The sequence below is a fragment of the Schistocerca gregaria genome, chromosome 8 (assembly GCF_023897955.1).
Source record: "Schistocerca gregaria isolate iqSchGreg1 chromosome 8, iqSchGreg1.2, whole genome shotgun sequence".
NCBI lineage: Eukaryota > Metazoa > Arthropoda > Insecta > Orthoptera > Acrididae > Schistocerca > Schistocerca gregaria.
The window spans coordinates 319,817,009-319,844,810 of NC_064927.1; the positions used below are offsets into that span (position 1 = coordinate 319,817,009).

General features: G+C 42.7%; 1 protein-coding gene across 7 annotated transcripts in view; it reads right to left on the minus strand.

Annotated features, from left to right (window-relative positions):
- Positions 1 to 27,802, minus strand: part of LOC126284259 (small G protein signaling modulator 1-like) — a 263,420-nt gene that overhangs the window by 120,907 nt on the left and 114,711 nt on the right. For all 7 annotated transcript variants that reach the window (XM_049983066.1, XM_049983065.1, XM_049983060.1 and 4 more), the window contains one exon: positions 25,956 to 26,220. In XM_049983066.1, the coding sequence (XP_049839023.1) occupies positions 25,956 to 26,220 (265 nt within the window). The remainder of the gene's footprint in view (positions 1 to 25,955; positions 26,221 to 27,802) is intronic.

Below are 27,802 nucleotides of genomic sequence, written 5' to 3' on the forward strand. Positions count from 1 at the left end.
ATTCACCATGATGGACAGCTCATTGGTAATCATGTTGTTGTTGTGGTCTTCAGTCCAGAGACTGGTTTGATAAAGCTCTCCATGCTACTCTATCCTGTGCAAGCTTCTTCATCTCCAAGTACCTCCTGCAACCTACATCCTTCTGTATCTGCTTAGTGTATTCACCTCTTGGACTTCCTCTATGAATTTTGCCCTCCAATACTAAATTGGTGATCCCTTGATGCCTCAGAACATGCCGCACCAAATGATCCCTTCTTCTAGTCAATCTGTGTGACAAACTGATGTTCTCTCCAATTCTGTTCAGTACCTCCTCATTAGTTACTGATCTACACAACTGATCTTCAGCATTCTTCTGTAGCACCACGTTTCGAAAGCTTCTATTCTCTTCTGTCGAATCTATTTATCGTCCATGTTTCACTTCCATACATGGCTACACTCCATACAAGTACTTTCAGAAAAGATTTCCAGACACTTTAATCTTTACTTAATGTTAACAACTATCTTCTTCAGAAACACTTTCCTTGCCATTGACAGTCTACATTTTATATCCTCTCTACTTCAACCATCATCAGTCAATTTGCATCCCAAACAGCAAAACTCATTTACTTCTTTACATGTCTCATTTCTTTATGTAATTCCCGCAGCATCACCTGATTTAATGCGACTACATTCCATTATACTCATTTTGCTCTTGTTGATGTTCATCTTATATCCTCCTTTCAAGAAATTGTCCATGCCACTCAACTGATCTTCCAGGTCTTTTGCTGTCTCCGACAGAATTACACTGTCATTGGCATACCTCGAAATTTTTATTTCTTCTCCATGGATTTTAATTCCTAATCCAAATTTTTCTTTTGTTTCCTTTACTGCTTGCTCAATATACACAATGAATAACATCAGGGAGAAGCTACAACCCTGTCTCACTCCCTTACCAACCACTGCTTCCCTTTCATGCCCCTCAACTCTTATAACTCCCATTTGGTTGCTCTACAAATTATAAATAGCATTTTGCTCCCTGTATTTTACCCCTGCCACCTTCAGATTTTCAAAGAGATTATTCCAGTCAACATTGTCAAAATCTTTCTCTAAGTCTACAAATGCTAGAAACATAGGTTTGCCTTTCCTTAATCTATCTTCTAAGATAATTCATAGGGTCAGTATTGCCTCATGTGTTCCAACAGTTCTATGCTTCATGTGTTTCATAATTTCTATGGAATCCAAACTGCTCTTTCCCAAGCTCAGCTTCTACCAGTTTTTCCAAATATCTGTAAAGAATTTGCGTTAGTATTTTGCAGTTGTGACTTATTCTGTTCTGTGGAAAAGCCTGTTATATACAATTTAAAGTACATAAACTGTCAAAATAGTGTTAACAGGGGTTTTAGTTTGTGCTCTTCCACACACCTATAGATCCAGTAATTGTGCATGAAGAATATACAAGTTATAAACACGTTTTGTGAATGTGGCTTCATTCAATGCAATGGACAAGACAGTGCAATCAAGAAGTATAATGCCGGTACTGAAGAATTTGTCTCAGATGTGCTGCCAGAAGAACTCTTAATGGCTAAAAACTATATTAAAGATATTGAATCACAAATGAATACAATGAGTGCCAATATAAATTCTTCGTGTATGAAAAACAAACAAAGTACTATTTACAACATCTGTATGGAAACGGTTTATGCTAGACAAAGTGCTTCAATATATGCTACAAATACGAGAAAGACATTTCAACTCCTTGCACAAATCAAAAACAGGTTAAGTATTTTAAGTGATGTAGGTGTGGCACTGAAAGTGCAGAAGCAAACAAATAGTGTACAGAGCAACTCTAAAGGCATTAAAAGTGTAGTAAATGGTTTAAAACTCAATTTACAGCTAGAAAGACAAGACATGTTACTCAGAGAAGAGGCAACAAAACCAAAAATTTGAATTTTCTCTGATAGGCGTAGGTGAGATTTGGCCAATATTGTTATGAGTAAGCAACTGGAATTTTTAGTTAAAGGAACGGTAAAACCCAGGGCTCCCCTCCAGGAAATACACCAATGGCCATTAAAATTGCTACATTAAGAAGAAATGCAGATGATAAACATGTATTCATTGGGCGAATATATTATACTAGAACTGACATGTGATTACATTTTCACACAATTTGGGTGCATAGATCCTGAGAAATCAGTACACAGAACAACCACCTCTGGCAATAAAAACGGCCTTGATATGCCTGGGCATTGAGTCAAACAGTGCTTGGATGGCATGTACAGGTACAGCTGCCCATGCAGCTTCAACACGATACCACAGTTCATCAAGAGTAGTGACTGGCATATTGTGACGGGACAGTTGCTCGGCTGCTAGACGTTTTCAATTGGTGAAAGATCTGGAGAATGTGATGGCCAGTGCAGCAGTCGAACATTTTCTGTATGCAAAAAGGTCCGTACAGGACCTGCAACATGCTGAAATGTAGGGTTTCACAGGGATCGAATGAAATGTAATGTCTACGGTTCAAAGTGCCGTCAATGCGAACAAGAGGTGACCAAGACGTGTAACCAATGGCAGCCCACACCATCATGCCAGGTTATACGCAGTATGACGATGACGAATACACGCTTCCAATGTGCACTCACCGCGATGTCACCAGACATGGATGTGACAAAAATGACGTTTTGCCATTCATGCATCCAGGTTCGTCACTGAGTACACCATCGCAAGTGCTCCTGTCTGTGATGCAGCGTCAAGGGTAACCACAGCCATGGTCTCCGAGCTGATAGTCCATGCTGCTGCCAACATCGTGGAACTGTTCGTGCAGATGGTTGTTGTCTTGCAAACGTCCCCATCTGTTGACTCAGGGATCAAGATGTGGCTGCACGATCCATTACAGCGATGCGGATAAGATGCCTGTCATCTCGACTGCTAGTAATTCGAGACCGTTGGGATCCAGCAAGGCATTCCGTGTTACCCTCCTGAACCCACCGCTTCCATATTCTGCTAACAGTCATTGGATCTTGATGAATGCAAGCAGCAATGTCGCGATACGATAAACCGCAATCGCGATAGGCTACAATCCGACCTTTATCAAAGTCAGAAACGTGATGGTACGCATTTCTCCTCCTTACACGAGGCATCAAAACAACATTTCACCAGGCAACGCCGGTCAACTGCTGTTTGTGTATGAGAAATTGGTTGGAAACTTTCCTCACATCAGCACGTTGAAGGTGTTGCCAGCGACGCCAACCTTGTGCGAAAGCTCTGAAAAGCTAATCATTTGCATATCACAGCATCTTCTTCCTGTTGGTTAAATTTTACGTCTACAGCACGTCATCTTTGTGGTGTAGCAATTTTAATGGCCAGTAGTGTAGTTAAGGACTGCAACCTACACCCAAATGATGTCTGTGTAGTTATTGCTGGAGCTAATGATGTTTATATACATCAGTAAAAAATGCAGTCAGAGCATTGTGACAAACACTGGAAAGAATTTCACAACAAAAAATCATCATCGTTAGCATTCTGTACAGACATGACTTAATAAAAAGTTCATGTGTAAATACTGAAATTAGTTTCATAAACAGAAAGTTTCAAAAAATCTGTAAAGCATCCAAACATGTCAAGTTCTTAGACATTAGCTCTGCAGAAAGAAGCTACTTTACTCGCCATACAATGCACAGAAACCGCCAAGGAAAACATGTACTTGCTAATGCATTATTAACAGAAATGTCCAAATTATATGAAAACACCACAACACCAATTGCACTAAAAGCACCTGTGCCTAGTGAAACTGTACTATTGGAAGAAAAAGAAACAGCTGTGTCAAAAAATACACTTGCAATTAATGAAGAAGCAGATAGGAAAACTTTACCTACAAAAACACAAGAAACTGGTGGTGAATTATTACACAGTTAAAATTTGGATACCGCTATTCAAACAACAGCTCAACAAGAAAAGTCTGCGAGATCACAACATACTCCCAGTGCATCATATTCATCATTGGAGAGTCACATTTCTTCAAGCAGCATGATTTCAATATCTCTGAGAAGATTGTCAAGAAAAATAAAAAAGTGTCAGCTAAAAACCAAGATTTTTTATGGTCAAGTCATCTCTTTCGCAACAGGACACAGCAGACATAAATCTTCCTCACATAGAAGAATGTGACAACCTTACCTTATACTATCACAATGTACAAGGATTGAGAAATAAAATAAGTGAATTTGAAATTCTTACGATTGATACTAATCCTTTGTCAGACATGCACTTACAGTGTATTAGTGAACACTGGCTAAAAGATTCAGAATTACCTTATCAGTATATTCAAAACCTCATATTAGTACACGACTATTCAAGGAAAAATAACAAAGGTGGTGAAACTTATAGCATTAGCCATGAACCTTTCCATCCCTATGAATTGTATACCTTAAACAAAGATATTGAAATAGTTGGGGAAGTACTTGCTGACTTAAATATGTACATAATGTGTGTGTATAGATGACCTAGCGGTAACTTTTCTGTCTCCGTCAGAAACTTTGCACTAGTATTGCTAGAAAAAAGCATGTCAGAATAACTCAGAAAATATAATAATATGTGGTGATATTAACATTTATTTCCTTGAAGAATCTGCTCAAAAGTCACAATTAGTAAATTTGATGGTGTCATTCAACTTAAATATGAAAGTTATATGTCCAACGAGATTAAAGAGCTGTCTTCCTCAGTTTGCTACTAACACTGATTGCAATGTAAAAATTATAGTTGTTCATTTTTTAGATCACAGTGCACTAAGAATATATTTTAATCCATCACTCAATGTACTCCCAACAGGAAAAACAGTTAGTACGTGTAGAAGTTATAGTGAGAGTAACATAAATAACTTTGTACTGAGCTTAAAGAAAGAAGACTGGCAAAGTGTATTTACTTCTTCAACTACAAATGAAAAATATGACAATTTTCTGCAGATATTTGAATATTACTTTAATGACAAACTGCCTATTGGCTTCTGTCTCAGATACTTCAGCTGACGTTATAACATCCCAGCTTCCTCAACCAAATTATAACGTCCCAGGACTTTCTGCACCAAATTATAACATTTCAGCTCCTCAACACCAAATTAAAACGTTGCATTAGGAGGTGTCTGCTTCGTGCAAAAGGTCTTGAGTTCATATTGACGACAACAAGTAATTCTTCATTACAGACGTTTATTTACAAAACAAAACTGACAGACTTCACAGACTCAACAACTGACTCTCAGAGCTAACCGCACTGCATATCCGAACTGGCAACTGACAACTCCTAGGTGTATTAATATCTTTCCAAACAATGAGAGTCTTTGACAATGTTTTGTTTACAATACGATAGCAATTCAAGACTTAAAACTAAATTAGACATTACAGAATTTTAGTACAGATTGAAGTAAGTAAAAGGATCAGTACATATAAATTCTTACAAGCATAATTTCCAAATAGATTTTATAACATTTTTCTACCAGCTTCTGGATAACCTTCACCAGATTTGTACCGATGTTTCCAGAAATATCTTGACATTTGATTCTGGATATTTCTTGAGTGATTTAGAACAACTATTTATATGTAAAATGATTTAAATCGTGTTTCAAAACGTAAATAAATCTTTTTAGCAATATTTCTTGATACAAATCGTCTTTCGAAATTAGGTTATGAAACAGTTTTCACAAGTTTTCGTATTTTTGCGATCATAATATAGAATTTCTCCATAGAAAGTTCCAGAAGAGTGCATTAAACGTTCATTTTCAGACTTTCTCTTTAGCTGGTGAGTTTTTAAAAGTATCTTGTCCATATTATACGAAATAATTTAGCTCAAAACTGATAATTTATACAATTAATCAGAGCTACAGCAAACAGTGAGTCTTTCTTTTACAAAATGAAATATAATTACAAAATTGAATGAAAATAGGTTACTAACACTAATAATATATATTTACATTAATTCTATTATTGTTCTTTCTGTGCAAAATGTCCTAATATTGACACAGTACAATATTTAAACATCACCAAAGTTTCCCTTTACATTTTGCATATCTGTATCGACATTCCCTAAAAGTCTACAGTATCGAATACTTCAATATGTCCCAATATGTCCTGTAATGTTACAACGTTCATCTAATGATTTTACTGACGTTTCGCCAGCATGAGTGCCTGGCATTGTCAAAGCTTCACCTTCCATTGCCGGTGGTGAACTGGAGCTGAGCTCATGACCGCAGACTATATATACCTGGCGTACCAACATCTGAGGGCTTCTCCGTGGGCATTTCCGGTGTGGTTCTACTCTTACTACCTACGACAGTCATTCGCTACAGTACGGGAAGCCAGGATCCGTTTACCTTAAGGCTTTCCTCTTTCTTGTTGAAGCTCTCTGAACAAGCGTGTGTGGTAGTGCTTCTCTACAGCCAGAACTTCCATGTTGGCGAATTTTATTACGTAGTCTGTCTCACTCAGTGCGTGCTCTGCCACGGCCGATTTCTCCAACTGCCCCAGCCTGCAATGTCGCTTATGCTATTTGATCCTGATTAATTGATCGTCTAGTCATTCCGACATAAACTTTTCTGCATGTGCATGGTATACAGTACATTCCCGATATTGCAAGTGGGTCCCTTTTCTCCTTTGCCAATCTAAGACACTCTTTGATCTTCCTCGTTGGTTTGAAAATCATCTGTACCCCATGTCTGCGCAATATACGGACAATTCTGTCCGTCACTCTGGGAATGTATGGCAGATAGGCCGTACCCGACATTTCTTTTTGTGGTTCCTTACTTCGCCGAGTGTTTGGCTCTGTTACACCTCTAATATAATTTGCAGAGTAACCATTGCTCCTCAGAACACTTTCCAGGTGCTGTATTTTGCGTCTGAGGTGTTGCGGCTCGCATATTTCTCCTGCTCACGAACCAGCGTATTAATCATGCCTCTTTTCTGGCTCAGGTGGTGGTTTGATAGTTTGCACAGGTATTGGTCCATGTGTGTCGGTTTTCTATATACGCTGTGTCCCAAATTTTCACCATCCCTTGTGACCAGCACATCTAGAAATGGCAGTTTCTTGTCCTTTTCTACTTCCATGGTAAATGTTATGTTTGTATGGAGACTGTTCAAGTGTCTGAGGAAGTCGGCAAGCTGTTCTTCACCATGGCTCTAGACAACGAAAGTATCATCAACGTATCTATACCACACCTTAGGTTTGCAAGTCGCCAAGTCCAGTGCCTCTGCTTCGAATTGTTCCATGAAGAAGTTGGCCACTATGGGACTAAGAGGACTACCCATGGTGATGCCTTCCACCTGTTCGTAGAAATAGCTCATGGTGAGAGATGCATGGAAGCGCTTTGCGATGTCTTGCGCGAAAATGTAATCCATGTTCTCCAGAGTGTCACTGAGTGGCATTTTCATAAACAAAGAAACAACATCAAAGCTGACCAGGATGTCGTTTGGTGCAAGTTTCAGTTTCTTCAGCTTCTCAATGTAATGTCCTGAGTCCTTAATGTATGTGTCGTGTCGGTCCTCCCCACGTGTGGCTGGAGCAGAGAGGCCAAGCGTTTTGCAGTTTATATGTCGGTGATCCAGGAGCGCTAACGATCGGTCTCAGTGGAACGTTGTTCTTATGGATCTTGGGTAATCCATACAGCCGAGGTGGTAGGGCTTCTGTGTTACGTAGGTTTCTCTGTATGTCCACCGGCAGAGAAGACGCCTTGCTTAATCGACTCATATTCCATGTGATACGCTGCATCAGGTCTGTGTTTAGTTTTCAGTATGTTGTCGGATCTAATAGGTCACGAGCCAGAAAACAGGCACGATTAATATGCTTGTAACGCAAGCAGAATGAATATGTGAGCCACAACACCTCAGACACGAAATGCAACACCTGGAAAGCGTTCTGAGGTGCAATGGGTACTCCACATATTATATTAGAAGTGTAACAGAGTCAAACACTCTGCAAAGTAAGGAATCACAAAAAGAAATGTCGGGTACAGCCTTTCTGCCCTATATTCCCAGAGTGAAGGACAGAATCGGCCATATGTTGTGCTAACATGGTGTAAAGATGATTTTCAAGCCAACGAGGAAGATCAAAGAGTGTCTTAGATCGGCAAAGGAGAAAAGGGACCCACTTGCAATGCTGGGAATGTACCATATACCATGCACATGCGGAAAAGTTTTATGTCAGAATGACTGGACGATCAATTAACACCAGGATCAAAGAACATAAGCGACATTGTAGGCTGGGGCAGGTGGAGTGGAGAAATCGGCTGTGGCAGAGCATACACTGAGTGAGACCAACCACGTAATACAATTCGCCGACACGGAAGTTATGGCTGTAGAGAAGCACTATCACACGTGCTTGTTCAGAGAAGCTGTAGAAATATAAAAACACGCGAACAGCTTCAAAAAGAAAGAGGAAAGCCTTAAGGTAAACTGATACTGGCTTCCCGTACTGCAGCGAATGACCATCACAGGTAGCAAGAGGAGAACCCTGCCGGAAATGACCGCGGAGAAGCCCTCAGACATGGGTGTGCCAGGTACATATAGTCTGCAGCCACAAGCTCAACTCCAGTTAACCACCGGCAATGTAAGGTGAAGGTTTGACAATGCCAGCCACTCGTGCTGTCGAAACATCGGTAAAATCATTACATGAATGTCGGCCGAAGAACCCAAGACAGAAGCCAATAGGCAGTTTGTCAACAAGTAGCCACAAAAGCCTTACCAATTCTGTATTAGTTTAATTGCATTTTCCCAGAGAAAACAAAGACTACCACCATTTCCCGGAGGAAACAAAGTCTATCACTAACAAGAAACTTCACCAGAAAATATGAGGCTGCTGCACAGACTTAGCAAACTGGACAGTGGCAAATCCAAAGAGTTCAAGGTATACTATAAAAATTGTAAAACCACATACAGAAGAGTTATCACATGGGCTAAAAGCTCATAATGATAAAACAATTAGGTGCTCTTCCAACAAATGTAAGACCCACTGGCATATAGTAAATGAACAGACTGGTAGAAAGTTAAGGATAGAGGATCAAATCACACCAAATATCGAAGGACAAAAGACTGAAAATGTGCACTTTAACAGTCAAATCATAACTGAGTCCGAGTCTAGCGGCTGTTGGCTGGCTGCTTAGGTGGCGCTGCTGCTGCATGGCTGGCAGACAGCACTGCATGTAGAGGATGCGCGTGACTGCAAGGCGGCACTTTGAAAGATCGGCGAGTCACAACACTTTTCCCCCCTTTGAAGTTTTTGCACAGGTCTTGATGGAGGTGGCCTGTCCATAGGTGTTGTTTGACTGGCCATAAAGTCTTGAGGAGGAGGCTTCCCGTACGGACGGAAGTGTCCCCGATGATAACGTGTCAAGATGACAGGAGACGTGGGGGTCGAATCTGCTGGGGCCCAGTGCACCAATCTGCCCGCCCGTTGTGGCAAGTCCGGTTGTTACAACAGGAGACTTTGGCGATGTGTCCGCGTCCATAGGAGGAGGAGGCGAGTAGAGTTGCTCCGACAAATGATGGTCATCTGGTTCCTGAATGGGCACGTTTCCTGGTGGCGTCAGTTCTTGTGCTGGCACCAATATGATGGTGAGAGGACTGAGTTGTGAGTAATTAGAGATTCCATTATCCCGAGCATCAGGTAGAGTCGAAGGTGGTGTAGCACATCCGGAACAGGCATTGCCAGCACATGAGGCCGAAGCTGGTCTGAATGATGCACTGCAACACCCATGTCCACCTGGATTTCATACAGGTGTTGGCCACGGTGTCGTACGATGCAGCCAGGACTCCATTTTGGCCGCCTGCCATATCCCTGTACCCATGTAAGGTCATCAGCGGTGAACCGGCCAAGCAAAGGCACCTGTGCCCATGAGGTGGAAGGCCGCAGAAGATGAAGTAGCATGCGGGGCTGTCGGCCATGTAAGAGCTCAGCCAGGCTATGGTCGCCCATGGGGGTGAAACGGTAAGAAGCCAGAAATGGAGAAACACATCATCAGCAGCAGCAGAAGAAGTCAGGAGTTTCCTTATCCGAGCCTTAAATGTGCGGACCAGTTGTTCAGCCTCACCTTTTGACTGTGGATGGAATGAAGAGGCCGTGACACGCATGACACCGTGACGGGCACAAAAATCCGCAAAATCAGAAGAGGCAAATTGCGAACCATTAACAGTAACAAGAGTAGAGGGAAGGCATTCCAAATAGAAAATGCGAGCTAGAGCATTGGTGGTTGCCGCGGTGGTGTGCCAGAGATTTTGTGCGAGACACACCCCAGTGCCCCTGGTGAAGGAGGCACAAGACTGAAGCACGCAAAGACGCAGGTACCACAACATGCAGAGAAGCATTTTCGGTGGAAAGGAGGATAACACCATCCCTAGCTGTGAGGCGGTAATGCAAAGCGTAGTAGTTCCGCAACGAATCAGAAGTCTTAGTGGATGGATGATCTGGCCAACCCTTCTGAAAACAGCGTAAAACCCAGTAGAGGGTAGGATCAGAACCCGTAGCAGCCGCCAGTTGGTCCCCGGTGATGGGGAACATGTCCACTACCCGCTGCTCGGCAACATCCAGATGGAAACACAAAAGTTCGTCCCTATCAAATGCCAGATCAGGACCCATGGGAAGGCGAGACAGTGCATGTTGAGCCGTCAGCGGGAAATGAATCTCATAATTGAAACGAGACAAGTAAAGAGCCCAACGCTGGAGGCGGTGTGCAGCCTTGTCGGGAAGTGACACTGATGGATGAAACAAGGAAACAGGTGGTTTGTGATCCATAACAAGATGAAATTTGGATAAATAGAGAAAAACACCAAACTTACGAAGAGCATAAATAATGGCCAAAGCTTCTTTTTCAATTTCAGAATACTTTCGTTGGGCACCCGTGAGCGTTTTGGAGGCATAAGCAATGAGTTGTTCAGAACTGTCAGAAAAATGGTGCGCAAGGACTGCACCGACCCCATATTGAGAGGCGTCCATGGCAAGAACAAGATGTTGACCAGGTCGGTAAGTAGCCAGGCACGGGGCCTGTTTCAGCGTAGTCTTCAATTTCTGGAAAGCCGCATCGCATGACGTGGACCAGTGAAAAGGCACGTTTCTATGCAACAGGCAATGCAATGACTGAGCCACCGAAGCAGCGAAGTAAAAACTTGTGATAGTATGCTATTTTTCCCAAGAAGGCCTGCAGTTCCTTAACAGATGTAGGGCGAGGAAGGGTATCTATCGCAGTGACAGAAACCCCAAGTACGTGATAGATTCCTGAAGAAATTTTGATTTCTGAAGATTACACTTAAGACCGGCAGTCTGTAAGACATGAAACAGTGTGCAGAGATTTTGAAGATGTTCATAAGAGGTGGAGCCAGTGACAACAATGTTGTCCTGGTAATTTATACACGCAGGGACAGTGAGCAATAATTGATTCAAGAATCACTGAAAGAGAGCAGGGGCACTGGCAACCCCGAATGGCAATCGTTGGTATTGATAGAGGCCGAAAGGTGTGTTAAGGACCAGAAACTGCCGGGAAGCAGTGTCGAGAGGAAGTTGGTGATAAGCTTCTGACAGGTCAAGTTTAGAAAAATACTGGTCTCCAGCAAGTTTAGTGAACAATTCTTCAGGTCGAGGCATAAGGTAAGTGTTGATAAGGTGTTGAGCATTTACAGTGGCTTTAAAGTTGCCACAGAGACGAATATCACCATTTGGCTTAGCAACGACAATGGCAGGAGAGGACCACTCACTGGAAGTTACAGGAAGTAAGACCCCTAAAGCAGTGAGACGATCCAGCTCCCGTTTGACCTGGTCACAAAGGGCCAAAGGAATGGCCCAAGCCCAAAAAACCTTAGACCGAGCAGTGGGTTTGGGCATGATATGAGCTTCAAAGTCGTTTGCACAGCCTAACCCAGGAGAAAAAAGGGACAAAAATGTTGTCGAAAAGGAATCCAATTGAGCGTAAGGAATAGCATCAGAGACAACACTGACAGAGTCATCTATGGAGAACCCAAAATCGTGAAAGGCATAGAAACCAAAAAGACTCTCCGCATTACTATGGTCGACCACAAATATGGTAACAGTGTGAACGACAAATTTGTAAGATACCTCAGCATCAAATTGTCCCAAGAGAGAAATCTTCTGTTTATTGTAAGTCCGTAATTGCCTAGTGTCAGATGACAGGATTGGAGAACCCAGCTGAAGATGGTTGGTTTGTGGGGGGTTAAAGGGACCAGACTGCTACAGTCATCGGTCCCTTTTTCAAAAAAAAAAAACCGCCTAAAGAGAAGAAAAACGATCAACAGGAAAGACAGCAGACGACACAGGACAAGAAATACTCAGATAAAAAACAGACAAAACAAAGTAAAACCACACAGAGTGTGGCGGTGGTTGGCCAACCAGAAGGATAAAAAAAGGAAAAGCCAACCACCGAGAACACATTAAAAACTCAGTTTAAAATCGTAGGCCAAAGGCCAGAATCAACACAATAAAATAAAATGAAACAGAAACACTCAGATTAAACTATAAAAAACCCCTGACCGAATAAAACGTAAAACTAAGTCATCCATAGCAGAGTCATCTATTAAAAGCGCAGGGAGCATGTCAGGCAGTGCGAACAACTGCCTGAGCACAGCTAAAAGTGGACAGTCCAATAAAATGTGGACCACTGTCAAAACGGAGCCGCAGCGACATAAGGTGGGTCCTCATGTCGCAATAGGTGGCCGTGCGTCAGCCATGTGTGCCCAATGCGCAGCCGGCAGAGGACAACAGACTCCTTGCGAGAGGCCCGCAAGGAGGAGCAACACACACCGGTAGCCTCCTTGATGGCCCAAAGTTCGTTTTGTGAAGGCAGGACGCGCCATTCGGTGTCCCAGAGGTCCAGAATTTTGCTGCGTAGGAACGCTCGCAAATCTGTCTCCGGGAGGCCAATGTCCAGAGATGGTGTACTGGTGGCCTCTTTCGCCAGGCGGTCAACATTCTCATTGCCGGGAATCCCAACATGGCCTGGGGTCCACACGAAGACCACAAAGCGGCCGCAACGCGCAAGAGTACACAGGGACTCCTGGATAGCCATCACCAGACGAGAACGAGGGAAACACTGGTCGAGAGCTCGTAAACCGCTCAGGGAATCACTACATATAACGAAGGACTCACCTGAGCAGGAGCGGATATACTCTAGTAGACAAAAGATGGCGACCAGCTCAGCAGCGTAAACGCTGCAGCCATCTGGCAAGGAGCGTTGTTCGGAATGGTCCCCTAGAGTTAGCACATAACCAACACGACCGGCAACCATCGAACCATCAGTGTATACAACGCCAGAGTCCTGATACGTGGCCAGGATGGAATAAAAGCGGCGGCGGATGGCCTCTGGAGGGACTAGGTACTTCGAACCCTATACCAAGTCGAGCCGAAGGCAAGGGCGAGGAACACACCATGGGGGTGCACGCAATGTCGCTCGGAAAGGAGGTGGAACAGTGAGAACCCTAAGACCGGAGAGAAGCTCTTTGACTCGAACCGCGATCGTACAACCTGACCGAGGGCGACGTTCTGGCAGATGGATGACCGATTGCGGGAACAGGAGACGATAGTTGGGATGCCCAGGCAAGCAGAAAACGTGGGCAGCATAAGCGGCCAGCAAACGTTGTCATCGTAACCGCAGGGGAGAGACACCTGCCTCCACTAGTATGCTGTCCAAAGGGCTGGTCCAGAAGGCACCAGTGTCAAGTCGTATCCCGCTGTGTAGTATTGGGTCCAGCACAAGCAACGCAGATGGGGATGCTGAGCCATAAGCCAGACTCCCATAGTCCAGACAGGACTGGATTAACTCCTGGTAAAGCCATAGGAGAATAGATCGGTCGGCGCCCCATCTGGTGTGGCTCAGGCATCGCATAGCATTTAGATGCCGCCAACACGCTTGTTTAAGCTGCCGAATATGAGGTAGCCAAGTCAACCGGGCATCAAAAACCACCCCCAAAAACCTATGTGACTACCACTGGAAGAAGCTCGATGTCAAGATAAAGCCGCGGCTCCGGGTGAACTGTGCGTCGCCAGCAGAAATGGATAACGCAGGTCTTGGTTGCCGAAAACTGAAAACCATGCACTACAGCCCAAGACTGCGCCTTGCGGATTGCGCCCTGTAGCTGTCGTTCAGCAGCTGCAATGCCAATAGAGCTGTAGTAAAGGCAGAAAACGTCAGCATACAGGGAAGCGGAGACAGAATTGCCCACGCCCGCAGCGAGCCCGTTAATGGCTATTAAAAACAGGCAGACACTTAGAACAGAACCCTGTGGCACACCGTTCTCCTGGACTTGGGAGGAACTATATGAGGTGGCGACGTGCACGCAGAAGGTTCGATACGACAGAAAACTGCGGATATAGATCGGCAGAGGGCCCCGAAGATCCCATCCATGAAGCGTAGAAAGGATGTGATGACGCCATGTCGTATCATACGCCTTCCGCTGTGTCGAAAAAGACAGCGACCAGATGCTGACAGTGGGCAAAGGCAGTACGGATGGCCGACTCCAGGCTCACCAGATTGTCGGCGGCGGAGCAGCCTTTATGGAACCCACCCCGAGACGGAGCCAGAAGGCCTCGAGACTCCAGTACCCAATTCAAGCGCCGGCTCACCATCCGTTCAAGCAACTTGCAAAGAACGTTGGTGAGGCTAATGGGACGGTAGCTCTCCACCTCCAAAGGGTTCTTCCCTGGTTTCAGAATGTGGACAACAAGACTTTCCTGCCATTGCGACGGAAACTCACGCTTGACCCAAATACGGTTGTAAAGGCGTCGCTGGCAGTCCACTGAAAGGTGTTTCAGCATCTGAGAGTGGATGCTATCTGGCCCAGGAGCGGTATCAGGACAAGCAGCGAGGGCACTGTGAAATTCCCACTCACTGAATGGAACATTGTACAATTCAGGATGGTGGGTGTGAAAAGAAAGACTCCGACGTTCTAACCTCTGTTTAATGGAGCGGAAGCCCAAGGGGTGGTTGGCAGAAGCGGAATTCAGAGCAAAGTGCTCTGCCAAGCGGTTTGCAATGACGTCGGAGTCAGTACAAACCGCTCCATTCAGTGAGAGCGCAGGGACACTGACAGGGGTCTGATAGCCATAGAGGCGTCGACTCTTGGCCCAGATCTGCGATGGAATGACATGGAGGCCAATGGTGGACACACACCGCTCCCAGCACTCCTGCTTGCGTTGGCAAGCTCGCGCACGCAGCCATTTGAAGGCGATAAGGTGGTCAATTGAGGGATGTCACTTGTGACACTGGAGCGCCCGCCGGCGAGCTTTAATCGCTTCAGCAAAACAGGCGACCACCAAAGCACAGTCCGCCGCCGAGGGGACTAAGAAGAACGGGGAATGGCAGATTCGGCAGCAGTAACGATGCCGGTGGTGACCGATTGAACCACTGCATCAATGTCATCGTTAGAGAGAGGCTCAATAGCGGCAGTGGAGGAGAACAAGTCCCAGTCAACCTGATCCATAGCCCATCTGCTAGGGCGCCCAGAAGACTGACGCTGTGGCAGTGACAGAAAGAGCGGAAAGTGGTCACTACCACACAGGTCGTCATGCACTCTCCATTGGACAGACGGTAAGAGGCTAGGGCTACAGATCGAAAGGTCAATGGCGGAGTATGTGCCATGCGCCACACTGAAGTGTGTGAAGGCACCATCATTTAATATCGAGAGATCGAGCTGCGCCAATAAATGCTCAACGATGGCGCCTCGACCTGTTGCCACTGACCCACCCCACAGATGGTTATGGGCGTTAAAGTCGCCCAGTAACAAGAAAGGTGGTGGCAATTGGGCTATCAGAGCATCCAGGACATGCTGCACGGCATCACCATCTGGTGGAAAGTAAAGACTGCAGACAGTAACAGCCTGTGGTGTCCACACCCGAACAGCCTCTAAAGGTGTTTGGAGAGGGACAGACTCGCTGTGAAGAGAGTTCAGGACATATATGCAGACGCCACCAGACACCCTTTCATAAGCTGCCCGGTTCTTATATTAACCCCGGTAGCCATGGAGGGCGGGGGTTCGCAAGGCGTCCTTCCCCAAATGGTACGCACTAACAGAAAATTTTGAAAGATAGTGGTCAAACCCCTTAGGGGACCATCACATTTAGGCTGAAACGTTTGAGACTCCTTTTAGTTGCCTCTTACGAAAGGCAGGAATACCGTGGGCCTATTCTTACCCCCAAACCCGCAGGGGGGCCCAGCAGAAGATACGCTTGAGAATTGATGATAGTGGCAGCAGAACCAGTATCCACCTGCATGCGAACATCTCGACCAAGTATTTGGACAGTGAGGAATAACTTCCCTGAAAAGAAAGAAGTACAATTGACAGACAACACAGAATCAGAATCAGCATCATATTCATGAACATAATGTATGCAGTCAGATTTGCAAATGGATGACACATGACCGTTTTTTTTAGCATTTGTGACACACGGCCCAATGTCGCGGACAGTCATCTCGTTAATGTTTCGTAAAATACCGCGGACATGAAGGAAGTTGCAGTGGGTTTTGCTGCAGTTTCTTACAGGTTTGTTTACGATTAAGCTGAGGCTGCGCTTGGGAGCGTACTGTGGCCACGTCGGCAGCGGGGACACGCCACACGCTTCGTCAACATCGCACAGAGGTTGTATTTCCCCAACATTGCCCCATGCCTCTATTTGCGCTCCAGTGGCGCGAGATATTTCAAAAGAGTGAGCAATGGATAGGACTTCATCTAGAGTCGGATTTGCCAACTGAAGGGCACGTTGCCTAACTTCTTTGTCGGGCGCCGATCGGATAATAGTATCCCGTACCATGGAATTGACGTAGGATTCTCTGTGAACTTCAGTAACAAATTGACACTCTCTACTGAGGCTGCGAAGGTCAGCAGCCCAAGCGCGATAGGATTGATTCAGTTGTTTATGACAACGATAAAAGGCAACACAAGAGCCTACCACATGCATTTGCTTTTGAAAATAGACGGACAGAAGTGAGCACATTTCAGCAAAGGACAAAGACACAAGATCTTTCAAAGGAGCCAATTGCAACAACAACCGATACATTTGAGGTGAAATCCATGAAAGGAACAGAGACTTACATGTTTGTTCATCTATGACATGAAATGCCAAGAGGTGCTGTCGAAGACGTTTTTCGTAATCAGACCAGTCTTCCACCGTCTCGTCGTAAGGAGGAAAAGGAGGTAGAGAGAACGACGAGAGATGCCCCGTATTTGATGCCACGACGAAATCACGAATCGCATTCGTGAGAAGCATTTGCTGTTCTATGAGACCTTGCAATAGTTGCTCTAAAGTAGCCATGGAAACATGTGGGTCAATGATGGAGTAGAAAAATCACTACCTCGTCGCCAAATGTTATAGCTCCAAGTTGAACAATTATATTTCAAGGAAGACACAATAAATGAAAGTCACAGATCAAGTAAACAGAGTAAGATGTGTGTACACTTTAACAGTCAAATCATGACTGAGTCAGAGTCTAGTGGCCGCTGGCTGGCTGGCTGCTTAGGTGGCGCTGCTGCTGCATGGCTGGCAGACAGCGCCGCATGTAGAGGACGTGCGTAACTGCGCGGTGGCACTTTGAAAATTCAGAGTGTCACAACAACTAGGTACCATATGATTTTTGCCAACTCCATGTACAGGGAAGAACCTCCTGCCATACAATTCATATTGGTTTGCAGACTACGAATGTAAATGTAGATGTATAAAAAATCGGCTTTTCTGAAAAATGTACTTTTTATCCACTGTACCTATTTCTGACCATTTCATGAGTACACACACACACACACACACACACACACACACACACACACACACACACAACAAACATGCTGGCATACCATCATCTACTTAAAGTTATTGAAATCTTGTAGTTCCAGGTGATGCACGGAGGTGTTGAGTCGGGTGTGGCTGGCCATGATAACCAGGACCAGATGGCCCCGAATCATGGCTGGCAAGTTACGGGAATGGCAGTGGGTTTTCCCAAGGCAAAGAAGGAGTGATGTGAATGTTACCTTGATTACTAGCATGTGGAAGTAAGATGCTGGTACCCAAGATGGCAGTGTTGCAATATCACATACAGGGGCTCCTTGAAATACTTTAAAATTAAAAAATAATTCACAGCTCTGACATGTAACAAAACTATTATCACCACAGCAATCAGGACACTGCGAAGCATAATCTGAGACAACGATATCAATGTGCATGTTTTGGGACACTAATATCATGTACATCACAATGACTACAGATGTTATGTCTTAATAGCAAATTCATACTCTTATAAAAATCATTAAAATTTGATACCAGTTCAACACTTCATAGGACCATTGAAAAACTAGACATCAAACGACAGCAGATGACACTATCATGACTGAAAGTCACATATCTGTATATATTTTGTTTACTGAATTATTAGATGTTCCATCCCTCTTCAATTATGTAAATTTACCAAATCATCATAACCTCTGCAATTACACAGAACATAATGCAGCATGGCATCCTTTACATTACATTAATACTTGTGGTGGTGGTGGTGGTGGTGGTGGTGGTGGTGGTTAGTGTTTAACGTCCTGTCGACAACGAGATCATTAGAGACGGAGCGCAAGCTCGGGTTAGGGAAGGATTGGGAAGGAAATCGGCCGTGCCCTTTCAAAGGAACCATCCCAGCATTTGCCTGAAACGATTTAGGGAAATCACGGAAAACCTAAATCAGGATGGCCGGAGACGGGATTGAACCGTCGTCCTCCCGCATTAATACTTGTTCCATCTATAATGAATATGACATTCTGTAATGGTGTGGAATGTTTCAGTTTAACGTAAGTTTTCTTTACATAATATAATTATTTTTTTACAGTTACTACTTCATATCTAAAATTTCATCTATTGAGTAGAAGGAGTTGTCATTTGGAAATTCTTTTAATTTGTTTTTAAATTATGGTTGGCTATTCGACAATGGAATTTCTAGTGTATTTAATAAAATATTTAACTTGGGCTATATGTGCATGCAAATTTCATGTTTTATTTAACTGTGTGTAAACTATTAGACATAGGATAATGTATATGGTCAGTTATTAGGCCTTCTTCCCATTCCCTCTAAATATGGAGCATGTCATGAATGACTGTTTAAAGACCTCTGCATCCAGTGTAATTACTATCATTTTGCTCTCACGATCCTTAAGGAAGTAACTTGTAGTGGGATGTTGTTTATTCCTAAATTCATGATTTAATGCTGGATATTGAAACTTCAAAGGTTTTCTCGGAATAGTATATGTCCATCTAAAAGTGTCCAACTTTTCAATTTTCTATATACTGTGATTGTTGCGAATTTTGACTGGAAAACCAAGGGCTTGTAGCTCCTGATCATTCTGAGTCAGGCAGTCATGCTGTGTGGATCAATCTTGGCGATAATATGTGTAGTGACCTGTGTGATCAACTCTGCCAACTGTGACTGGATGGAGGCTAGTGTCACTGTGGGCATGTTTTCCTATGGTGGAGTCCATTTTTTGACATTTGATGCAGGATACACTTCAAATATCCTTTCAGCCGTTTGTGTCAGTGCATTTAACAACTAGCGCACACGGAGAGAATTTTTGGGTGTCTCATGGCGGTAGGTACAATCATATATTCTGTGGCACATCACCATTTACAGTTGTTGCTGTTGTGGTCTTCAGTCCTGAGACTGGTTTGATGCAGCTCTCCATGCTACTCTATCCTGTACAAGCTTCATCATCTCCAAGTACCTACTGCAACCTACATCCTTCTGAATCTGCTTAGTGTAACCATCTCTTGGTCTCCCTCTACGATTTTTACGCCTCCACGCTGCCCTCCAATACTAAATTGGTGATCCCTTGATGCCTCAGAACATGTCCTACCAACCGATCCCTTCTTCTGGTCAAGTTGTGCCACAAACTTCTCTTCTCCCCAATCCTGTTCAATACTTCCTCATTAGTTATGTGATCTACCCATCTAATCTTCAGCATTATTCTGCAGCACCACATTTCAAAAGCTTCTATTCTCTTCTTGTCCTAACTATTTATCGTCCATGTTTCACTTCCATACATGGCTACACTCCATACAAATACTTTCAGAAATGACTTCCTGACACTTAAATCTATACTCGATGTTAACAAATTTCTCTTCTTCAGAAATGCTTTCCTTGCCATTGCCAGTCTACATTTTATATCCTCTCTACTTCGACCATCATCAGTTATTTTGCTCCCCAAATAGCAAAACTCCTTTACTACTTTAAGTGTCTCATTTCTTAATCTAATTCCCTCAGCATCACCAGACTTAATTCGACTACATTCCATTATCCTCGTTTTGCTTTTGTTGATGTTCATCTTATATCCTCCTTTCAAGACACTATCCATTCCGTTCAACTGCTCTACCAATTCCTTTGCTGTCTCTGACAGAATTACGATGTCATCGGTGAACCTCAACATTCTGATTTCTTATCCATGGATTTTAATACCTACTCCGAATTTTTCCTTTGTTTCCTTTACTGCTTGCTCAATATACAGATTGAATAACATTGGGGAGAGGCTGCAACCCTGTCTTACTGCCTTCCCAACCACTGCTTCCCTTTCATGCCCCTCGACTCTTATAACTGCCATCTGGTTTCTGTACAAATTGTAAATAGCCTTTCGCTCCCTGTATTTTACCCCTGCCACCTTCAGAATTTGAAAGAGAGTATTCCAGTCAACATTGTCAAAAGCTTTCTCCAAGTCTACAAATGCTAGAAACGTAGGTTTGCCTTTCCTTAATCTTTCTTCTAAGATAAGTCGTAGGGTCAGTATTGCCTCATGTGTTCCAACATTTCTACGGAATCCAAACTGATCTTCCCCGAGGTCGGCTTCTACTAGTTTTTCCATTCGTCTGTAAAGAATTCGCGTTAGTATTTTGCAGCTGTGACTTATTAAACTGATAGTTCGGTAATTTTCACATCTGTCAACACCTGCTTTCTTTGGGATTGGAATTATTATATTCTTCTTGAAGTCTGAGGGTATTTCGCCTGTCTCATACATCTTGCTCACCAGCTGGTAGAGTTTTGTCAGGACTGGCTCTCTCAAGGCCGTCAGTAGTTGAATGGAATGTTGTCTACTCTGGGGGCCTTGTTTCGACTCAGGTCTTTCAGTGCTCTGTCAAACTCTTCACACAGTATCATATCTCCCATTTCATCTTCATCTACATCCTCTTCCATTTCCTTAATATTGTCCTCAAGTACATTGCCCTTGTATAAACCCTCTATATACTCATTCTACATTTCTGCTTTTCCTTCGTTGCTTAGAAATGGGTTTCCATCTGAGCTCTTGATATTCATACAAGTGGTTGTTTTTTCTCCAAAGGTTTCTTTAATTTTCCTGTAGCAGTATCTATCTTACCCCTAATGAGATATGCCTCTACATCCTTACATTTGTCCTCTAGCCATCCCTGCTTAGCCATTTTGCGCTTCCTGTCGATCTCATTTTTGAGACGTCTGTATTCCTTTTTGCCTGCTTCATTTACTGCATTTTTATATTTTCTCCTTTCATCAATTAATTTCAATATTTCTTCTGTTACCCAAGGATTTCTAGCAGCCCTTGTCTTTTTACCTACTTGATCCTCTGCTGCCTTCACTACTTCATCCCTCAAAGCTACCCATTCTTCTTCCACCGTATTTCTTTCCCCCATTCCTGTCAATTACTCCCTTATGCTCTCCCTGAAACTCTGTACAACCTCTGGTTCTTTTAGTTTATCCAGGTCCATCTCCTTACATTCCCACCTTTTTGCAGTTTCTTTAGTTTTAATCTACAGGTCATAACCAATAGATTGTGGTCAGAGTCCACATCTGCGCCTGGAAATGTCTTACAATTTAAAACCTGGTTCCTAAATCTCTGTCTTACCATTATATAATCTATCTGAAATCTGTCAGTATCTCCAGGCTTCTTCCATACATACAGCCTTCTTTTATGATTCTTGAACCAAGTGTTATCTATGATTAAGTTGTGCTCTGTGCAAAATTCTACCAGGCGGCTTCCTCTTTAATTTCGTACCCCCAATCCATATTCACCTACAACGTTTCCTCCTCTCCCTTTCCTACAACCAAATTCCAGTCACCCATGACTATTAAATTTTCGTCACCCTTCACTATCTGAATAATTTCTTTTATTTGATTATACATTTCTTCAATTTCTTCGTCATCTGCAGTGCTAGTTGGCATATGAACTTGTGCTACTGTAGTAGGTGTGGGCTTCGTATCTATCTTGGCCACAATAATGCGTTCATTATGCTGTTTGTAGTAGCTTACCCGCATTCCTATTTTCCTATTCATTATTAAACCTACTCCTGCATCACCCCTATTTGATTTTGTGTTTATAACCCTGTAGTCACCTGACCAGAAGTCTTGTTCCTCCTGCCACCGAACTTCACTAATTCCCACTATATCTAACTTTAACCTATCCATTTTCCTTTTTAAATTTTCTAACCTACCTACCCGATTAAGGGATCTGACATTCCAAGCTTCGATCCCTAAAACGCCAGTTTTCTTTCTCCAGATAACGAGATCCTCTTGAGTAGTCCCAGCCCGGAGATCCAAATGGGGGACTATTTTACCTCTGGAATATTTTACCCAAGAGGACGCCATCATCATTTAATCATACAGTAAAGCTGCATGCCCTCGGGAATTATTACTTGCCAATGTGGGTAAACGTCTTACGAGCTGTGACAGAGGGCAATCTCTGAAGTCCTCAGAGCGCAAAAGCTCCTCTAGCCACTTTGGTTTTGATTGGGACAAGTGTGTGATGACTTTATTTTTAACTGATGCATACCATTTGGTATCCAGAGGCATGGCTAGAATATCCTGGACTTTTAAGGCTAGATCCTCAACCTGTATTTAATCTCATCCACTAATAACTGTGCAAGGATGAACTGACTTTCTAGGAGGGCAAATCATAAGTGAGGATTATGTTGCTAGAATGCTAGAATGGGGGGTAGTTTTATCGTCACTCTGTTAATTGTGTTGCTGGCTGCCTTTTCTGTTGTGATTGTTGAGTCATTCACTCTCATGTGGGAGGGCAGTGCAGCTGGTGCAGAAGTTAGAAGTGTCAATGTTACGAAACTGAGTGAAACTCTGAACTCAGCATGGGCGTGTCATAATCGGTAAGAATCACCGAATATTTGGGTATCAGAGTAAACAAGATATTAATTCCCACATATTTTTGGTAACAGGTTGCAGTTATATAAACATGAATGTGTGCACAATGTAAAGCATGAAATAACAAATAGAAAATAAACAACAACTACATTAATACAGTTTGAAACTGTCACCGCAGAGAATGTTTACGAACCACTGTACATTTGCAGGGACAGAATGTCGGAACAGGTCACTGTACATTGGGGAGATGAGAGTGCAGTGCTAGGATTTGTGAAGTATAGATTTTTGGCAGCATGTTGCTGCTGGAATACACTAATATTTGTTAGCACTCAGAAAATTTTGGGTCAAATGTGGCATAGAATCAGTAAGCCAGCTGGAACATTAACAGTTTACGAATGATAGGTAATAGGTAGTGTCGAAATTTGATTAGTTTCAGCTCCAAATCTGGAATTATTATTGAATATACTGCAAGAATCTACTCATGCTTATGCTATTTCTCTTGTGTTTATATCTATTTTTCTTGTATTAATACATTTTTCCCATGTGGAAGTTTCTTTCTATTTTATTTATATCTATTTTTCTTTATATTTTTACATTTCCTGGAATATCTTTGTATTGCTTCTTTCGCTGATCAAGTCTTCTGTTACATGGTTTCTTCACAGTTATCTTCCTTTTACCTCTGCTTGTCTGGGCAACATCTGTGATTGCTCCTTTCAGAGATGGCCACTCCTCTTCAGCTGAAATGCTTGTTCTGCTATTGCTCATTGCAGTATACATACACTTAGTGAACTTCAACTGTGTTTAATCATTCCTCAGTACTTCAGAATTCCACTTCCTTCCACAATGATTCTTCCATAAAATTCTCTCAAGCTTCAGTCTCCTCTTCATCATCACTAAATATTGATCCAAATCTACATCTGCACCTGGGTATGCCTTAAAATCCAATCTCTGATTTTGGATTATCTGTCTGACAGTGAACTAATCCAGCTGGATTCTTCCCATGTCTCCAGGCTCGTCCAAGCATACCTCCTCCTCTTGTGATTCTTGGACACAGTATTTGCTATTACTAGCTGAATTTTCGAAGAACTCAACTAGTCTTTCTACTCTCTTTCCTACTACTGAGCTCATGTTCTCTGATAACTGTGTTGCATCCCTTCACATACAACGATGTTCCAATCCCTAAAGAATATTAGATTTTCCCTTTACATACTGAATTACCAGTCCAATATCCTCAAATTCTCTCTCTCTCTCTCTCTCTCTCTCTCTCTCTCTCTATCTATCTATCTCTCTCTATCTATCTCTCTCTATCTATCTCTCTCTATCTATCTCTCACTCACTCCCCTCTCCCCCCTTTCTTCTTCTTCTTCTTCTTCTTCTCCTCCTCCTCCTCCTCCTCCTGCTCCTCGGGAGATCAACTTATAAACCTGAACTATTACTGTCGGCATTGATTTGCTGTCAAATCTGATGACAACAACTATCACTGAATTGTTTACAGTAGCTCACTCTCTGCCCCACTTTCCTATTTGTAATGAGTCCTAATCCTTTATACCATTTTTTTGTGTGTTGATATTAACCTACATTTGTCTGATCAGAAATCTCTATCTTCTTACCATTTCACTTCACTGAACCCACTATATCGTGATTGACCTTTTGCATTTCCCTTTTCAGATTATTTAGCTTTCTTACTATGTTCAAACATTTGACATTCCAAGACCTGACTCTTAAATTATCATCTAACCACTGGTTATTTCATCTTTATTTCATGGTCACCTCCCCCTTGACATCCCCTCCCAGAGATTTGAATGGGGAACTAATCTGGAACCTATTGACAATAGAGAGATGATCATGACACTTTCGTTTCCGGTCAACAAGCCCAATGTGTCTTCAAAGCAATGGTTGCCATTGTCTTCTATAACCTCATGCCATTGATCAATGCTGATTCTTCTGCTTTTTAGGGGCAGTTTTTCACCTCAAGGGCAAGAGTGTGCCCTGAACCTCCGTCCATTCCTCTGCCCTCTCTGACAAGGCTGTTGCCAGAGTGAGGATGACTTCTTACGCTGGAAGTCTTCAGTCACCACTGCTGATGATTTTTATTTAAAATTTAGGCAGTGGCTGGATTCAAACCAAGGATCCAGGTTGTTTTAATTACTAGTGAAAGATGCTATCCCCAGAACGTGGGTGAACGCACCACAGTGAACTATATTTATTTATGAGCAACAAATATTTTGTATTTAGTTTAATGGAATGAGACTACGCTTTGCGCAGACTGCTGCCATTTAAATAGTAACTGGGTAGTCTGGTATGACTCCAAGTACACAGTCTCACAGTCTGTACTGCATTTGATAATTTTTGTAACTTTGTTTCACACTGAAACAATATTTGTGTGACCACCATGAAAGAGTGTGCTTTAACTGACTGAATAAATCTTCACGTCATTTCAATATAGACATTTTGGTGCTGCTTACCTCAATTATTTAGGAGAGTATAACTCTTTTCACCATTTTTAAAATATTTTCTTTTATTGCAACAAGTATTTATTTAAATTTGCATTAATTGGTGATAGTTCGATAAATTTGACTGAAGGATCACAGGTTACTACTATTTTTGCAGCAAGTTTCGCTACCAGGCACAAAAGCAGACTAAGTATAATTCAACCCAAATAGAGCCATGCACTGTCCAAAACACACACACACACACACACACACACACACACACACACACACACACACACCTTAAAAACATAAATTGCGGAGATTAAAATTATTAGTAATTCAACATTGTAAGAGAAACAATAGATCAGTAACTCTAACAGCATAGTGAAGTGAAAGGTAATGTAAGAAACAAATACTAAGCTTTTGTAACATACCTGTCTACGAATGCTATGTTCAATGCCACCATAATAAGTAAGCCTAAATATTTCTGCTGCTTGCCCTTCAGCCTTAGATAGTTCTGCCCAACGTTCAGCAGTCAGACCAGATTCTGCATCACTGGATGGCACTATCGTTGTGAGCACCAGTCCTGAGAGGTGGGTTCGAACTGTACGCAGGTGACGGCAATAAGCCAGCCACCCATAGAATGCCCTAGATGATATCTGTCGCCTCATTGAGGTACATACTTGCTGTATTGGGTCACTGGAAAATGTCCAAGTATAACATTTAATTTCACAATAAGAAAACCAGTAAACAAGTATATGTAAATCACCATGACTAGCATTAAGAACATAGGGCTGCAAACTACTTATTAACATGAGCCAATCATTTGCAAGCAATACTTTTCCAGTAGAAGATAACTACAAGAAAGACAGGTGGCATAGGCTGTGAAGCAGCCATTGAAGCTGTCTAGTATGTTGAACTCGGGAGCATTTTCTGCAGCCAAGTGGTCAAATTACCCCCTGGTCACAGTTTGGTGATGGCTATTAATTTGGGTGGAGAACTGGTTGGTGCCCATTTTTACATAATAGTCTGTGTAAGAGTTACAGCATAACTGTTTCATGATGAGACTTCTTTCACAGGTGGCTTTGCTGATAATATGGTAAAATATACCTCTGATAGGACTGAATAGGCTGTGTTGAGTGGATACAGAGCAGGTTTTGCACCAGATATTACACAGGGATAGGATCTTCAAGGGGGTTGCTAGTGAGGGTCCCGTAAAGACAGGCCACATTGTTTCACACTGATAGGAGCTGGAATATCACTTTGGGAGAAGTGAAAAGGATTGTGAAAAGTCATGGATTAGGATGCAGTTAAATTGTTCTTTGCATAGACTGATACTGGGTAAACAGGGTGGTCCTTTGCAACATGGCAGCCTGTTATGCCAAGTTGTTTATGGCCCATCTAAAGTAAACTATCCTATGTACCCAACATCCTAAATCCCTTATCCCTCTCTGTCACCCCTTACCTCCTTTTTCTTCATTTTTTCTGCTATCTCTCCACCTCCTAATGCATAAAGAACTGGTTAAAGCTTAATGTTTAGTACAACTTTGGCTACTGCCTGCTCCATCACAGCTCCTCTCACTAAATACGTTTTAATGTGTCTACATCAGTGGTTCTCAAAGTGTTTGCCAGAGCGCATTGGTGCACCCTAGAACATTTACGGGTGCACTCTGTAATATTTTAGGAAAACATGTGGCCAAACATAAACAAACATATAGCTACTCAATTTTATCCATTTCACGACAGGTATAATATGGAACGAGTCCTTAAGTTTTGTCGAACAGTTCAGTTTGGTTAAGGAAATAAGGTGGCTTATTCTCCTTGTAGTATTGACAGTATTCAGAACATTTCATACTGACTGTCTTCTCTTTTCCATTGCTGCTAATCTTAGTGGCTGCTTAGGAACTGGGCAAAGGTATTTCAAAATAATGAGTGATGATAAAGCCATTGCTGGCCCATCGAGGGAAAGTGTAATTCAGAGTGGGTCAAGAAAAGTAACTATTCAGATGGCAGAAAGCTGTGGTTTGCAGAAACAGAATGGTCAGATAATTGTCACATTGCTACAATCACAACAAAATGCAGTGGTGGGAGTCATTAATTCATTTAATAATGAATGTAACTGTATTTATGAATGTAACACTTTATCCATGGTAAAGTTTGATGTGGCCAAAGCAATAACTTATTGAATATGCTATATATAACTTGCAGTCCAAGACTGCAACCACGGACTACAGGTTTCTTGCAACATAGTGCTTCACAGTCATTCATAATTAATAAAAGC